We start from the raw sequence: 17,049 nt of genomic DNA, 5'->3' as shown, positions 1-17,049 counted from the left end.
ATCCAAAGTTAGTGAAGAATGGTGTTGAAGCAGATGAAGAATGATACTGGTTGTTATGACAGAACTCGGCCCAGGGAAGTAATTGAACCCAGTCATCTTGAGAGGAGGACACATAGATGCGGAGGAAGGCCTCCAAGTCCTGATTCACCCTCTCGGTTTGACCATTGGTCTGAGGATGGTAAGCCGTGGAAAACTTTAGCTTGACTTGGAGGACTTGACATAAACTTCGCCAGAATTTGGCTGTGAATTGAACTCCTCGATCTGAGATAATTTCTTCAGGAAGACCGTGGAGTCGGAAGATCTCTTGTATGAATACTTGAGCCAACTTGGAAGCTGACGGAAGACCGGTGAGAGGAATGAAGTGTGCCATCTTGGTGAACCGGTCAACTACCACCCAGATGGTATTGAACTTGTTGCACATGGGTAAATCTGTAATAAAATCCATCGACAAATGGGTCCAAGGTCGACGGGGAACAGATAGTGGAACCAGTTGCCCCGCAGGCGACTGGCGGGATACCTTATGTTGAGCACACTTTGGGCAAGATGCAATAAACTCCAAGACGTCCTTTTTCAGAGTTGGCCACCAATAGGACCTAGAGATAAACTCAAGGGTTTTTTGGATACCTGTATGTCCGGCAAAACGGGAAGCATGGGCCCAATGCATGAGCTTCTTCCTTAGCATCGGTTTCACAAAACTTTTCCCTGATGGGGGCGTAGAGTCCATCCCTACCGTGGAGAATGCCAACGGATTTATAATAGGATGCTTGTCTGAAGACTCTGACTCATTTTCTTGCTCCCATGAGCGGGAAAGGGCATCGGCCTTGCGATTCTGAGAGCCCGGACAGAACTGGAGTTTAAAGTCGAACCTGGAAAAGAAAAGTGCCCATCTGGCCTGACGAGGGTTGAGACATTGTGCGCCTTTCAGATATAAAAGGTTCTTGTGGTCTGTAAGTATGGTGATTGAATGAGAAGCTCCCTCCAACAGATACCTCCACTCTTCTAGAGCGAGCTTGATGGCTAGCAACTCCTGGTCGCCAATGGCATAGTTGCGCTCAGCTGGGGAGAACTTCCGGGAGAAGAAACTGCAAGGGTGTAAATGGCCATCTTTAGCCCTCTGAGATAACACCGCTCCTACTCCAACGGAGGAGGCATCCACCTCTAAGATGAAAGGAGAGTCGATGTCAGGCTGTTTCAGAACAGGCGCAGAGATGAACCTTTGTTTTAAAAGATGAAATGCTTGCATGGCTTCTTCAGACCACTTGGACGGGTTAGCACCCTTCTTAGCGAAAGCAGTAATAGGCGCCACAATGGTGGAAAAGTCTCGTATAAACTTTCGGTAATAGTTGGCGAACCCTAAGAACCTCTGGACCCCTTTGAGGGTTAAGGGTACCGGCCAATTTTGGATTGCTTGTAGTTTCTCAGGATCCATCTCTAGTCCGGAACCGGACACAATGTACCCTAGAAATGGAATGGACTTGACTTCAAAGACGCATTTCTCTAATTTGCAATAGAGATGATTGACACGGAGACGGGACAGAACCTCTTTAACCCAAAAACGATGTTCCTCTAAATCGTTGGCAAAAATGAGGATATCGTCTAGATAGACCACGACATGACGGTATAGAATGTCTCTGAAGATCTCATTGACAAAATGCTGGAAGACAGCTGGAGCATTGCTCAATCCGAAGGGCATGACGAGGTACTCATAATGTCCGTCACGGGTGTTAAAGGCGGTCTTCCACTCGTCACCCTCACGGATCCGGATGAGATTGTATGCACCTCTCAAGTCCAGCTTTGTAAAGATGGTAGCTCCGCTAACTCTGTCAAAGAGCTCAGTAATCAGGGGTAAAGGATAACGGTTCTTGATGGTAATGTCGTTCAAACCTCTGTAGTCGATGCACGGCCGCAGACCACCATCTTTCTTCTTTACAAAAAAGAAGCCTGCGCCGGCTGGAGAAGAAGGTCGAATGAACCCCTTTGCTAGGTTCTCTTTAATGTATTCCTCCATAGAATGCGTCTCAGGCAGAGACAACGGATAAGTTCGGCCTCGAGGTGGAACCTTCCCTGGAACGAGATCAATCGGGCAGTCCCATTCTCTATGAGGAGGAAGGATATCAGCAGAAGCTTTACTGAACACATCCGTGAAATCTTGATATGGAGGAGGTGGAACATCAGACGACCTGGGGGAGGAAGAACAGACAGGCAATACTTTGAACAAACATGTCTCAGCACAGGAGGAACCCCATGCCAGGATTTGCGTAGTCGTCCAATCAATTGTAGGATTGTGAAGACGGAGCCATGGAAGGCCCAGGACCACAGGATGTGTGGCACTTGGAATCACTAAAAAAGAAATAAGTTCGGAATGAAGAACTCCCACTCTCAGACGAACTGGTAGAGTCCTTAAAGAAATAACTGCCTCAAAGATCTTGCTGCCATCCACGGCAGTTAAGGAGATGGACGCAGGAAGTCTCTCGGTGGGTAGGGACCACCGTTTAACATAGGCTTCGGTAATAAAGTTCCCAGCTGCTCCGGAATCAAGGAGGGCAATGACGTTCCGATAACGTTGAGCAACTTGAAGCGAGACTGGGAGATTACAATCTTGAGGAGATGGAGAGGAGATCATTACTCCTAGCCGGCCCTCTCCTTGGCGAGCTAGGGTCTGGAGTCCTGGACGTTTGGGACAGGCATTAATGGTGTGAGACGGAGCTGCACAATAAAGACAGAGAGACTTGGAGAGACGTCTTCGGCGCTCAGCAGGAGTTAAACGGGAACGGCCAATTTGCATGGACTCATCTTTAGTTGGTGACAGTTGGCGAGGAGGAGGAGCAGAAGATTTTGGAGCAGATGATCTTACACGCTCAGTTGCTCTCTCTCTGAAACGTAAATCAACTTTCGTGCAGAGTGAGATTAGCTCATCTAACTTGGAAGGTAAGTCTCTGGTAGCTAACTCATCTTTAATACTCTCAGATAAGCCATGCCAGAATGCAGCATACAGGGCCTCGTCGTTCCATGCCAGTTCGGATGCCAGGATCTGGAACTGTATAAGATATTGTCCTACAGTACGTGATCCCTGGCGCAAACGGAGAATCTCAGATGAAGCTGAAGTTACCCGGCCTGGCTCGTCGAAGATGCGCCTGAATGTTGACACGAATGTAGTGTAGGAGGATAGCAGGGTGTCGGACCTCTCCCATAACGGTGATGCCCAATCAAGGGCTGAGCCACTGAGAAGAGAGATAATGTAGGCAATTTTTGTACGGTCACTGGGAAAATTGCCAGGTTGTAGCTCAAACTGAATCTCACACTGGTTGAGAAATCCCCTGCAGAATCTTGGAGATCCGTCAAATTTTGCTGGCGTTGGAAGATGAAGACGTGGAGCAGAAATGGGTAAGGTGGGTGGGGTTATAGCTGGAGTCACTGTGGTTGACGCACCGGACGCGTCTGATCCACGGAGGGTTGTCTGAATCCCATCCAGCCGAGTAGAGAGATCCTGGAGACAGCGGATGATGTGGCCCTGTGCAGCCTCCTGATGTTCAAGTCGGGCTGCCAGTTCTTGCATCGGCCTGGCCGCTTGATCCTGATCCCTGGCTGGATTCATTAGGTCAGTGCTTACTGTCACAACTGAGGGCCTGGGCTGACGGGAGGCAGCCTCAGTTGGAGGGACTGTCACAACTGAGGGCCTGAGCTGACGGGAGGCAGCCTCAGTTGTAGGGGCTGAGGTGTAATGGAACCTGGCAGGTTGTATCAGACCCCTAGACATGTAGAAGAATTGCCCGAAGGCGTGACCACGACAACCAGGAATAAAAGTCAATGATGTTTATTATGACAACTCCGCAACACAGCAGCAGTAAAAGAAAACGTAAAAGTCAGCAAAGAATAAATACAGTTCCTGGGTACTACAGGATGGCAGGAGCCACAGGGCACTGGTAGTGTGAGATAGTTCTTATGATCTTCTAGATGGAAAGTCCTTACCAGGCCCGACTGTAGCAATGGAGATAACCCAGGATTGTGCCAGCTGGTGTTCCAGGAAAAGCTGGGTTGCTGAAGATAAAACAGCTGCTGTGGATACTGGCTGGAACCAGACTGTTGTTAGCACGGAGTGGATACTGGCTGGAACCAGTTAAATAATAAATGAACTTGGGAGCGATGAAATATGAACTGAAATGTAGAACTTGAGAGCGGAGAAATAATAATACCGGTGGAGAGTGGTAAAGTGTAGAAAGGACACCGGCCCTTTAAGGGAAGCTGTACTCTGCTGGAAGCTGAGCTGGAAGCAGGTAATGTTGTAGCTGGAAACAGGTGAATCCACAATGGATTGGAGAGTCAGGCTACACCGCAGGTGGAATGCTGGTGCGGGTCTCTATGGTGGAAGTCTTGAGACAGGAGCTGGAACCTGGAAGACAATCACAGGAGAGAGACAAACAGGAACTAGGTTTGACAACCAAAGCACTGACGCCTTCCTTGCTCAGGCACAGTGTATTTATACCTGCAGCAAGGAAGGGATTGGCTAGGCAATTATGCAGATTATCAATACTGAGAACAGATTGGTGGAAATGATCAGCTGACAGAATCCAAGATGGCTGCGCCCATGCAGACACTTGGAGGGAAGTTTGGTTTGTAATCCATGTGGTAATGAAAACAGTAATGGCGGCGCCGGCCACCGGAGACAGGAGGCGCCAGGCTGACAGATGCACATCCAACCACGCGGACACAGCGGAGGCCGCGGCTGACGTAATCGCCACTCAGACACTCTGCATGCAGAAGTTCAGGGACGGCGGCGGAGGCCGCGGGAGACGCCATGCCAGGTGTAATATGGCGTTTACTGTGACAGCGTCCCAGAGTGACAGGAGAGGATACAGGAATGTACACATCAGGATAACAGATGGGATCCGGTCCTGGAGCGCTGAGCCAGCCTTAGGAGGCATCTGATGGGTAAGAAATGGCGTCCAGATACCCGGATCGTGACACTGAGAGGCTGGGGAGCGGTCACACAGGGAAGAAACTTCCAGGGAGTGTGGTCAAGCCTGGAGATGTCTCTTCACATAAATATACTGGAGCTAAGAGCGATTTACAATGCTCTAAGCCTGGCAAAACCCCTGCTTCAGGGTCAGCCGGTGTTGATCCAGTCGGACAACATCACGGCAGTCGCCCACGTAAACAGACAGGGCGGCACAAGAAGCAGGAGGGCAATGGCAGAAGCTGCAAGGATTCTTCGCTGGGCGGAAGATCATGTGATAGCACTGTCAGCAGTGTTCATTCCGGGAGTGGACAACTGGGAAGCGGACTTCCTCAGCAGACACGATCTACACCCGGGAGAGTGGGGACTTCATCCAGAAGTCTTCCACATGATTGTGAACCGTTGGGAAAAACCAAAGGTGGATATGATGGCGTCCCGCCTCAACAAAAAACTGGACAGGTATTGCGCCAGGTCAAGAGACCCTCAGGCAATAGCTGTGGACGCTCTGGTAACACCGTGGGTGTTCCAGTCAGTGTATGTGTTTCCTCCTCTGCCTCTCATACCAAAAGTACTGAGAATTATACGGCAAAGGGGAGTAAGAACGATACTCGTGGCTCCGGATTGGCCAAGAAGAACTTGGTACCCGGAACTTCAGGAGATGCTCACGGAAGATCCGTGGCCTCTACCTCTAAGACGGGACCTGCTTCAGCAGGGACCGTGTCTATTCCAAGACTTACCGCGGCTGCGTTTGACGGCATGGCGGTTGAACGCCGAATTCTAAGGGAAAAAGGCATTCCGGAAGAGGTCATCCCTACCCTGGTAAAAGCCAGAAAGGAGGTGACTGCACAACATTATCACCGCATTTGGAGAAAATATGTTGCGTGGTGTGAGGCCAGGAAGGCCCCGACGGAGGAATTTCAACTGGGTCGATTCCTACATTTCCTGCAAACAGGATTGTCTATGGGCCTCAAATTAGGGTCCATTAAGGTTCAAATTTCGGCCCTGTCGATTTTCTTCCAGAAAGAATTGGCTTCAGTTCCTGAAGTCCAGACTTTTGTAAAAGGAGTACTACATATACAGCCCCCGGTTGTGCCCCCAGTGGCTCCGTGGGATCTTAATGTAGTTTTGGATTTTCTCAAATCCCATTGGTTTGAGCCACTCAAATCGGTGGATTTGAAATATCTTACATGGAAAGTAACCATGCTACTGGCCCTGGCTTCAGCCAGGAGAGTGTCAGAATTGGCGGCTTTATCGTATAAAAGCCCATATCTGATTTTCCATTCGGACAGGGCAGAACTGCGGACGCGTCCTCAGTTTCTGCCTAAGGTGGTTTCAGCGTTTCACCTGAACCAGCCTATTGTGGTGCCTGCGGCTACTAGCGATTTGGAGGATTCCAAGTTGCTGGACGTTGTCAGGGCATTGAAAATATATATTTCAAGGACGGCTGGAGTCAGAAAATCTGACTCGCTGTTTATACTGTATGCACCCAACAAGCTGGGTGCTCCTGCTTCTAAGCAGACGATTGCTCGTTGGATTTGTAGCACAATTCAACTTGCACATTCTGTGGCAGGCCTGCCACAGCCTAAATCTATCAAGGCCCATTCCACAAGGAAGGTGGGCTCATCTTGGGCGGCTGCCCGAGGGGTCTCGGCATTACAACTCTGCCGAGCAGCTACGTGGTCGGGGGAGAACACGTTTGTAAAATTCTACAAATTTGATACCCTGGCTAAAGAGGACCTGGAGTTCTCTCATTCGGTGCTGCAGAGTCATCCGCACTCTCCCGCCCGTTTGGGAGCTTTGGTATAATCCCCATGGTCCTGACGGAGTCCCAGCATCCACTAGGACGTCAGAGAAAATAAGATTTTACTTACCGATAAATCTATTTCTCGTAGTCCGTAGTGGATGCTGGGCGCCCATCCCAAGTGCGGATTGTCTGCAATACTTGTACATAGTTATTGTTACAAAAAAATCGGGTTGTTATTGTTGTGAGCCGTCTGTTCAGAGGCTCCTACGTTTGTCATACTGTTAACTGGGTTCAGATCACAAGTTGTACGGTGTGATTGGTGTGGCTGGTATGAGTCTTACCCGGGATTCAAAATCCTTCCTTATTGTGTACGCTCGTCCGGGCACAGTATCCTAACTGAGGCTTGGAGGAGGGTCATAGGGGGAGGAGCCAGTGCACACCACCTAGTCCTAAAGCTTTTATTTTTGTGCCCTGTCTCCTGCGGAGCCGCTAATCCCCATGGTCCTGACGGAGTCCCAGCATCCACTACGGACTACGAGAAATAGATTTATCGGTAAGTAAAATCTTATTTATTCTCCTTTATTTATAATGGTTTGTGTGGTATTAGTTTCAGCAGACTGTGTTTGTCTATTGTTGTGACTTAGATGAAGATCAGAACACATTTTATGACCAATTTATGCGCAAATCCAGGAAATTCCAAAGGGTTCACATACTTTTTCTTGCAACTGTAGATAGATAAAATAGAATAGATAAGTGGTTCTGAAACTGTGTACCGTGGCACCCTGGGGTGCATTGAGACACTTGCAGGGGCGCCTTGGATTGGTGGTGCAAGACAAATACAAATTATTTATGGTCAGAGTAATAGGCAGACCCGTTCTGGTGGCTGCCAATATGTGGACAAACAGAAGTGAATCCTGTCCCTCACCACACAATTGAACCTAAGGATGACATATAAACACAATTTCCTTAATTTAATAATTCTTTCTAAATTTGTCAATAATAGCACTTTCAGGTCGCAAATTAGGGTCGCATCTGGGATTTGGAAACGGGTCCTTCCAGGGTGCGACCCGGTATTGGACCCTTTCACACTGACTTCCCTACCCGGCAATATGCCGGGTCGGGTTGCCATCGGAGGGCGGAGATGGCATCGGGGGCAGAGACGGTGCTGAGAGATGAGATCATCTCCATGTCGCCTCTGCCTATACTATGAACGGGTACCATCGACCCGGCAACCCGTTCACACTGCACCTGACCCAGTAATGACCCTTCTTTATTCCCGGGTTGAAATACTGGGTCAGGGCCACCCGGGAATACGAGACTGACCCCTTTCATACTGCACAGCTATCCACTTCGACCCGGCAATATACCGGGTCGATATCGGGTTATTTGTGCAGTGTGAAAGGGGTTTAAGAAACTTTTTGCCTAGGGGTGCTGTGCAAACAATTCTGATAATGTACGGTGCCGTGATTCAAAAAAGTTTGGGAATCACCGAGATAGGTACTTCCAGATTGAGATAAATGAAGAAGGCACTCACTCCAAAGTATAATCAGTAACATTTATTAGCTATTCAGTACATCACTGTGTACACTCAACATCCGTTTCAACTATGTTTAGTTTCAATTAAAAAAAAATGTAAATTAGATGGTAGGTAGGGTTTACCATTTATGGGCCTAGTCTGTGCACCTTTTCAGTGTGTACCTTGCTAGATGCATAGGAACCCGCAAGGTTTGTATAATATCCACATTAACTAAATCAATTAAGTTAAAGCCTTTAATGTTTTCCATAAAGAGCATTGCTGCCTCACAGCACTGAGGTCATGGGTTCACTTCCAATTAGTGCCCACTCTGTTTGGAGTTTGTATATTCTCTCTGTCTGCACAGGTTGCCTTTGGGGTACTCGTGCGTGCATGCATGTGTTAGGGAAAAGGCTACACCAGGGCAAGGACTGATGTGAACTTAATGTTCTCTATAAAACTCTTCGCAACATGTGTGCACAAAATAAATAAATAGAATTAAACATCAATGAATCTGAGATTGTAATAGTGTGAATGGTTTAGTTGAAATGCGAATATGATGTCTTCTTGTTTAAAATTGTATTCTGAAAGGGAAATATCAATGCCATAAAATTTTTTACCCAGTTGTGGCTTGAGTGCCTCTCTGAAGTTTCTATACGGCTTCACAGTTGATTGCCTAGGGCTGCAGACAGTCATTACTATATGTCTGGCTACAGGGGCCTGAATTCAGCAGTTCAGAATTGATGTACAGGAGGTTCAGATCACACTGAATTATTCCACCAGTATTCACCAGTGATATAATTTTGATATCGGAGTATTTTCTTACCAATGAATAAGGAAGGGCTCACTTTGAACATTTTAAGGCATATTTATAGAGGAGTCGTATGACAGTTTATGTAAATTATTCTTGCCTCCTATTACAGAGGGATGAGTCACATTTAACCACTTTACTGACAATTTTTCCCTTCAAAACTGTTAATAACATTGTTTTTTTAAATTTATTTTATTTAATAAAGTTTAAAAAGTATTTTTTAAAATATTTAAACATTATATTATGCACATCTGCAGAATGGATCTCCTCATCAAAAACGGGGGACGGCGCAGTCGCATGAGATCTGACCATGCCAGTTAAGTGGTTTTTAAGCTGGGTACACACTTGTAGATATATCTGCAGATCAATGGATCTGCAGATATATCTATAGCAACTGGCGTGCATTTACATGCGTCAATCACCGCCGGCTTCTGCTGCATGTGTACCGTACACACATAACGATGCATCAACATATCTGTAGATATGGTGGTCATCCTGTGTGCTGCAGGGCCGACGCGATATGTCTTAACAACAGCATTCACAAACATTTCGTTGGTACACACTGACCGACAGGCCAGTGATATATTGGCCGTTCAATAGAACGGCCAATATAATCGGCCAGTGTGCACCCAACCCTGTTGGTTTATTTGAGTATTCCTTATTGCCTTCCAAATTCTGAAAAACTTCTGAAGTCATAAAATACATTGAGGCAGATGTTAATTAAGTCTGGTGAAGTGATAAAGCAGTGATAAAGAAGGGATAAGTGGAAGCAAATAATTACGGATTTGAAAAATGACAGCCTGGAGCTGATTGGCTGGTGCGTTATCACCTTCCACTTATCACTTATTTATCACTTCTCCAGGCTTAATACATCTGCCCCAATACTCCTTTTTCAAAATCTCTGCGTACATTCACATAATTGTTGCTTTTTTATATAAAAACTGCTCTGATCTCTTAGGCAGTAAATTTGCGCCATATATTTAAGACTCAAATTTTATGAGAAATTTTCGACAAATGCACGGAAGCCCTCCAGGCATTCCCAAATCTGGCTTTGTTATGTATTGTGATTAGGGGGTTCGACAAGACCACTACTGGGTCCCAGCCTAAGAAGTCTACCTTGGTGGCGCACTCTTTTCGTATTTATATAATGGACTAGTGTTTAAAATTTAACTTTTATTATTATTTATTTTAAATAATTCTATTTTTTGTTAAACATGACAGAAAATATCTGTCAGCCGGAGAATAAAGATAATAAGGTAAAATAATGGCTCTAATTAAACGTCTGTCCTATATTATCTCATTTAATATATATTCATTGAGAGGACAGTTAAATCCTAATTGGTCTATCCAATATTGTTTTCCTTTGTTTGTTATGTATTGTATCAGTGGTTCCTAAGCTGTCTTGAATCACAACGTGCTAGAGCAGCCGTGGCCAACCTGTGGCTCTTGAGCCGCATGCGGGTGTTTCTTTATTCAAATGTGGCTCCTGACACTCAAAGTCACCTGACCACAACAGATCCTGGAAACTGGTGCACTCCAACCAGACACACAGCAGCACTCCGGAGACTGAAAACTGAGGGAGCCAGATACTGGGCTGTAGTGACATATGAGGGTGGGCTGGAGTGACACAGAAGGATCCTGGTAGGAGAGGCATAATGGGGGAGCTTGCTGGAGGGATACAGGAGGGTGTTGGCTGGAGTAACACAGGAGGGTGCTGGCAGGATTGACACAATGGGGAGCTGGCTGGAGTGACAAAGGAGAATCCTGGCAGGAGAGACACAATGGGGAACTGGCTGGAGTGACACAGGAGGGTGCTGGCTAGAGTGACACATGGAGGAGCTGGAGTGTATTATGTGAATATGGCTTTTTCAATATATTTTATGTGGATCTGGATTTTTTTAATTATTTTATGTGGAAGTGTCTTTTTCAATGTATTTTACGTTAATTCTGGCTTTAAAATGTATTTTATGTGGATCTGGCATTTTCATTGTATTTTATATCAGGGTTGTGGCAGGCACAAGGTCACACCCCATTTTTACACACGCGCCTTTGGCTTGATGTCGGCTCTTTGACGTACCTAACAAGATTTGTTGGCTCTTTGTCTCTGATTGGTTGGCCACCCCTGTGCTAGAGTATCAGCATTTTTCTCACTGCACCCCTAGGGCCAAAACATTCTTATTGAGAAAAAAAATTATCAAATTAAGTAAACTGTGATTATGAGTCACAGTCACCAGCACTGATTTTGCCAATCACATTGACCAAAATAATTTCATTTGGTTCTGGACCATCAACCCGTGGCGTACATGCAAAGTGCCCCATGGCACCCAGATTAGGAACCACTGTATTATTTCAATAAGGCAAGCAAGAGTTTACTATTAATAACGCTTTATCTGAAGTACATGTGTCAGGGGCAGATGTACTAAGCCTTGGAGAGTGATAAGGTGGAGAGAGATAAAGTGCCAGCCAATCAGCTCCAAACTGCCATGTTACAGACTGTGTATAAAAATGAAAGGAGCGGATTGGTTGCAGTTTATCTTTCTCCACTTTATCACTCTCCAAGGCTTAGTACAATTGCCCCTCAGTTTGCAATCACATGATCAGTAATTGATTCAATTGGATGAGATAACAATACATCAAACCAACACTCACATAAAGGGCAAATGCATTTATATACAGTAGGATACAGAACGCTGAGGTGACTTACAGCATACTTTCAATATTCCAGTACATTATTCCGTATAATACATAAGTTTCAGTTTAAAACAAAGAAATCCTTATATCTAAGGAAGGGGGAGGGAGGAGGGGGGGGGGGGGGGGGGGGGGGGGGGGACAATCACCGACAGGTATTCCATCACGGAGGACATCAATACTCTCCAAACACAAACAGTGACATCATATATATCTGGTCAGAAAATACACAGATTATTATTATTATCCTTTATTTATATGGCACCACGAGGGATCCGCAGCACCCGTAGCAGAGTACATAACAGCACTCACTGTTCAAGACAATATAGGACAAGTACGGAAAACCAGAGGTTAGGTGCCATCAAAGGGAGTATGGAGTACACAATAGTGTACGTAAGAGAAGGAAAGGCACATGAGGGGAGAAGGCTCTGCTCTTGTGAGTTTACAATCTAAAAGATGCTGTCGAAGTCGGAAAATATTACAGTACACACATCACGTGCAAAACAACCCATAAATAGTCACAATTTGTATCAATCTGAAAGTGCAGTTTGAAAAGCCACATTATAATCATGTGCAGTTACATACAAGATAAAAAGGAAAGAAACACATACTAGAAGCATAATCCTGGGGTATTGCACGAGTAAGCACAGCAATGCGGACTAGGTCACGGAGCTAAAACCCTGGAATTTGCTGGCTTGCTAGACCTGGCAAATACGGGTTGATACTTATTTACATGCAAAAACCCTGGATTGTCATGGATGTGTGAATGGGGTATAAAAAGGCACACGAAAAATACAATGTTTTTACAAAAAGGGAAACACAAATATATTGGTATGCAACCCATATGCACTTTATGCCTGTATTTAATGTTTGACAGTGGCAGTGAGTTAATTGCCATAAAATACTGTGTAGGATTAGCTGTGTAAATTTGCCCCTTACAGTACTGAATACTCCAGTGCCACAGAGAGCCACGGGGAGATACGTTTCTCCAGGAAGGCAACAGAGTGCTGCTACCTCACACAGATGAATTGAATGAGATATTTCGGTCACATTTACTGCATTCATTGAACCGTTTTTACTTAAGCCATGAAAATGGAGTGCACATTGAATTTATTGGGGTTAGTCGCACGGATCTCTGTACATGGACGCAAACAGATTTTTTTTTGCATACAGTGTATGTGCATAAGTGACTTTTCGCATCTTTGTGTCTATCCATACTGTTGTTAAATACTGTATAAAAGCTTTGCGACATTTACACAACTCTTGCTTGTCCTATTGTACACTTTCTGCTGTTGATAAATTACATAACACAGTCAGATTTTGGAACGTCTGGGGAGCTTCTGCACAGACGACGGTAAAAATGTCATGACAGTGGTGATATGGGGCTAAAATATTGCCTAAAAGATCAGAACACTTTTCATGCACAAAATCAGCAACTATTGGGGCATATGTAATAGCGTCTGAGTTTGAGGTGCAGGTTGCAGGTTAAAGTAGCATTCATTTACAAGGCATGGTTTTGCCTTGCAAAAGATTGCCACCTTAAAAAAAACGTCTGAGTTTGGCCGGCAATCCGCACCTTTGGCAAACTTGGACACTATTACATATGCTACAATCAGCAACTATTATGTAGTAGACTTTTGGAAAACAGAAAAATATATTTTAAGACATCATATGCTAAATGTAAAAGGGTGCAATTTCGGAAAACGTGCGATTTTTACAGCAAATCTGCACGTTTCCAAAAATCGCAAATGTAATAGCTTGCGATTTTGTTAAAAATCGCAAGTTTTGAACATATACCAAAAATCGCAAGTGAAAAATCACATCCAGATGTTTTCCCATTGAAAACAATGAAAATCGCAAAGCATCACTCCCCCAACTAGTCATCCCTGGCTGCGGTTCCCTGGGGAGTGGGGGCCCCTTAAATTAAGCGTGGGGGGAGGGGGCGCTTGCTGGGACTTGTAGTTCCACACCAAAAGACAATATTCTCTATTTTTACACAATTTTGGCTATCAGCCCCCCATCCACCACCCAGGGAACCCCAGACAGGGGTCACTAGTTGGGGGGTTTGTGATGCTTTGGCCGCAGGGACCTATATAAAAAAAAGTGTCCCTCGGCTGCGGCATAACCTCCCTGGCTAGTAGAGCCCGGTGCCGGTTTCAAAAATACGGGGGACCCCTACTTCTTTTGTCCCCCATATTTTTGGAACCAGGACCGGTCCAAGAGTCCGGTGCTGGTTGTTTAAATACGGGGAACCCCCAATCAATTTTTTCCCTGTATTTTTGCAATCAGGACCAGCTCAAAGAGCCCGCGGCTGGTTATGCTTTTGGGGGGGGGGACTGCACGTCGTTTTTTAAAAATATTTTAACACTTTCTTTACTTTTACAGACCGAAGAATGCACGGATCTCACTGATCTGTGAATGCTTCTAAGTAATAAAAACATGACCTTAAATCCTCATGTTTCTATTACTAAAAATCGCATGTTTCATTTACTAAAAACCGCAAATAATCGCCTGCAAATTCCATTTAAACCTTAAAATTCGCACACTATTACATTTGCGATTTTTAGTAAAAAAATCGCAAATTACAAACGTGCTATTTGGTGCGATTTTTTAGACACCTAAAAAAAAAATCGCACCCTATTACATTTAGCCTCGTAAGTGCTACACTGTGAATTTGGAAGACAGCAAGGAATACTAAAATAAACCAACAGTTAATGTGACTCGCGCCTCTGTAACAGGAGGCAAGAATCATTTACTGACATAACCTAACTCACAACAGCTCTGTAAGGGCTGATTCCGAGTAGCATGGATCTATCTTCAGGGATGCAAACAGCGAGTTTTAGCATACAGCATATGCACAGAAGCGGCTTTAGGCATCTTTGCCTAGTCTGCCTTGTTATTAGGTGAACGTAACGCGCAGATGCAAATTTACACATCTCTGTTTATGGGGGTCATTCCGACCTGATCGCATGCTAGCTATTTTTTTGCAGCGCTGAGTTCAGGTCAAAACTCAGCAAAACTGCGCATGCGAATGCACCGCAAAGCGCAGGCGTGTCGTACGGCTACAAAGAGGATCGGTGCTGGGTGATGGATTTAACAAAGAATCCATTCGCACGGCCGATCGCAAGGAGATTGACAGAAAGAGGGCGTTTATGGGTGTCAACTGACCATTTTCTGGGAGTGTTTGGAAAAACGCAGGAGTGTCCAAGCGTTTGCGGGGCGGTTGTCTGACGTCAATTCCGGGACCAAAAAGACTGAAGTGATAACACGGCTGAGTAAGACCAGGGCTACTCAGAAACTGCAAAAAACTTTTTTGTACCGCTCGGCTGCAAAAGCGTTTGCAAACTTGCAAAGCAAAAATACACTCCTCCATAGGTGGCGACTATCTGAACGCAGCGCTGCAAAAAATAGCTAGCGAGCAACTCGGAATGAGCCCCTAGGTCCAGTCTATTACGAGTCGGAAGGAACTTGGCGGTGACAATGCGATTGCACATAACCACCCTGACTCGGCTTCATGGTCATGAATCAAAAGTTCAGCGTGAGTCTGAGTGGTACGAGCAGGGAGGGGAAGCCTTTGTTGATGTCTCTTGCACCTAGACTAGACTTAGGGGGTCACTCCGAGTTGATCGCACGTAGCAACTTTTTGCTGCTCAACTTGACGCCGCCTATGTGGGAGTGTATATTAGCACAGCAGGGATGCGATCGCTTGTGTAGCCTTGCTATGCTAAAAAAGGTTTGTGCAGAACAAGACCAGCCCTGCACCTACTTACCCAGTGTGACGGTTCTAGCGATGAAGGTCCCGACTGTGACGTCAGACATCCGCCCTCCAAACGCCTGGACACGCCTGCGATCACCTTACCTCGCCCGGAAAATGGTGAGTAGATGCCCAGATCCTCCTTCCCGCTGTCAATGTTCTTGCATTCGGGCTTGCGATCGCTTTCTTCGGTCCTGGCGTCGTTGCCCGGCAACTGGAGTCGCTGGGCAACGACGCACGTGCGCAATGCGGGCACCGAGCAGCCGCAGTTCTGACCCGTTCGCACCGCAGCGAAGAACCGCTGCATGCGAACAGGTCGGATTGACCCCCCTAGTGCAAGTGCAGAAAGTACCAATGACATCTGCGGCAGACGATGCAAAATCAATGGGCAGCACGGGTTTCTGCTTGCACACGCACGAACTCCGCATTAGCTGAATGGATCCGCACATTAGCATAAGGTAGTAAGTGGTTTCCGGAGCTGCCCGGAACTACAGTCACTTTGCGTTCACATATCATCAGCCCCATACTTTGTATGAACTAGTAATTCATATTCTTCCATGTATCTTGATGACTAGCTTTAGAAGATGGGCCTGTGATTTGGTTTGTTTTGATCTTAAATAGATTTTCTCTTGCTCAGAATACGATCATGGTACTTTATGAATAAGTATTTGTTACATTGCTTGAGCTCATTTTTATTCTTATAGATGATATACCTGCCATATGCACTGCAATGTATTTGTCTGCTAGAGACCTCGCTGGTGTTAATGGATGTTACTCTCTAGCTGGTCTGTTCTACATCTTGGAGGACTTTCAGGCCTCCACTTCCATCCCTAACCTCTCTCTCCTTATTGTGATGCCCAGTTGTGTTCAGCAGCCTCACAAGACTCAGAAAATGAAATTAAGAAAGCAGCAGGTGTCAGGCATCTGCCAGACTACGAAGCCGCAACTTGCCTAATACAATCTGATCTAGAAATAAAAGCCTCGTGCCCCATACACTCCCATGCAGCACCATAGGCTGTGCAATACCACTGAATTTCATAAAGGTAATGACAGAAACACACGGAAGGAAAGGTATTTGGTTTCAACTCTTTAGATCATTTAAAACTAATACTGTACCTTCATCGCACCTAGAGCCTGAAATGTCAGTGCTAGTCTTGTTGGCGTAAGGGCTGCAAGCATTGCATTAAACCTGGCACTCTTGTTTTCAATGGGTGAACTGTATTTTCCATCAGGAGAAACGGAGCCAAACCTAGGACGGTAGCAAGAGGGAACAAGGGGAACAAGGAAAATTAAATCATCTTTCATTGAAGCAATTCTGGGAAACACAGTAGTTCAGTTACAAATATTCGCTAACTCCTGCAATCTGCACATACCTGGCAGTGCTCTCCCCGTATCAATTCACCCTCTGTAACTGTAATACCACGCTGCAGCGCATTACATTGGCTGTAACTGTAATACCACGCTGCAGCTCCTTACATTAGCTGTAACTGTAATACCACGCTGCAGCTCTATACATAGGCTGTAAGTGTAATACCACTCTGCAGCTCCTTACATTGTCTGTAACTGTAATACCACGCTGCAGCTT

At 45.7% G+C, this 17,049-nt stretch overlaps 1 protein-coding gene across 2 annotated transcripts in view; it reads right to left on the bottom strand.

Annotated features, from left to right (window-relative positions):
• The window catches only part of ACOXL (acyl-CoA oxidase like), a 990,492-nt gene that overhangs the window by 638,731 nt on the left and 334,712 nt on the right, over positions 1-17,049 (bottom strand). For both annotated transcript variants that reach the window (XM_063918088.1, XM_063918087.1), the window contains exon 9: positions 16,581-16,713. In XM_063918088.1, the coding sequence (XP_063774158.1) occupies positions 16,581-16,713 (133 nt within the window). The remainder of the gene's footprint in view (positions 1-16,580; positions 16,714-17,049) is intronic.

This window comes from Pseudophryne corroboree, chromosome 4 (assembly GCF_028390025.1).
Source record: "Pseudophryne corroboree isolate aPseCor3 chromosome 4, aPseCor3.hap2, whole genome shotgun sequence".
Classification (NCBI taxonomy): Eukaryota; Metazoa; Chordata; class Amphibia; order Anura; family Myobatrachidae; genus Pseudophryne; species Pseudophryne corroboree.
Note: the sequence above shows the minus strand (reverse complement) of the source record. Positions and strands in the feature narration are given on the sequence as shown.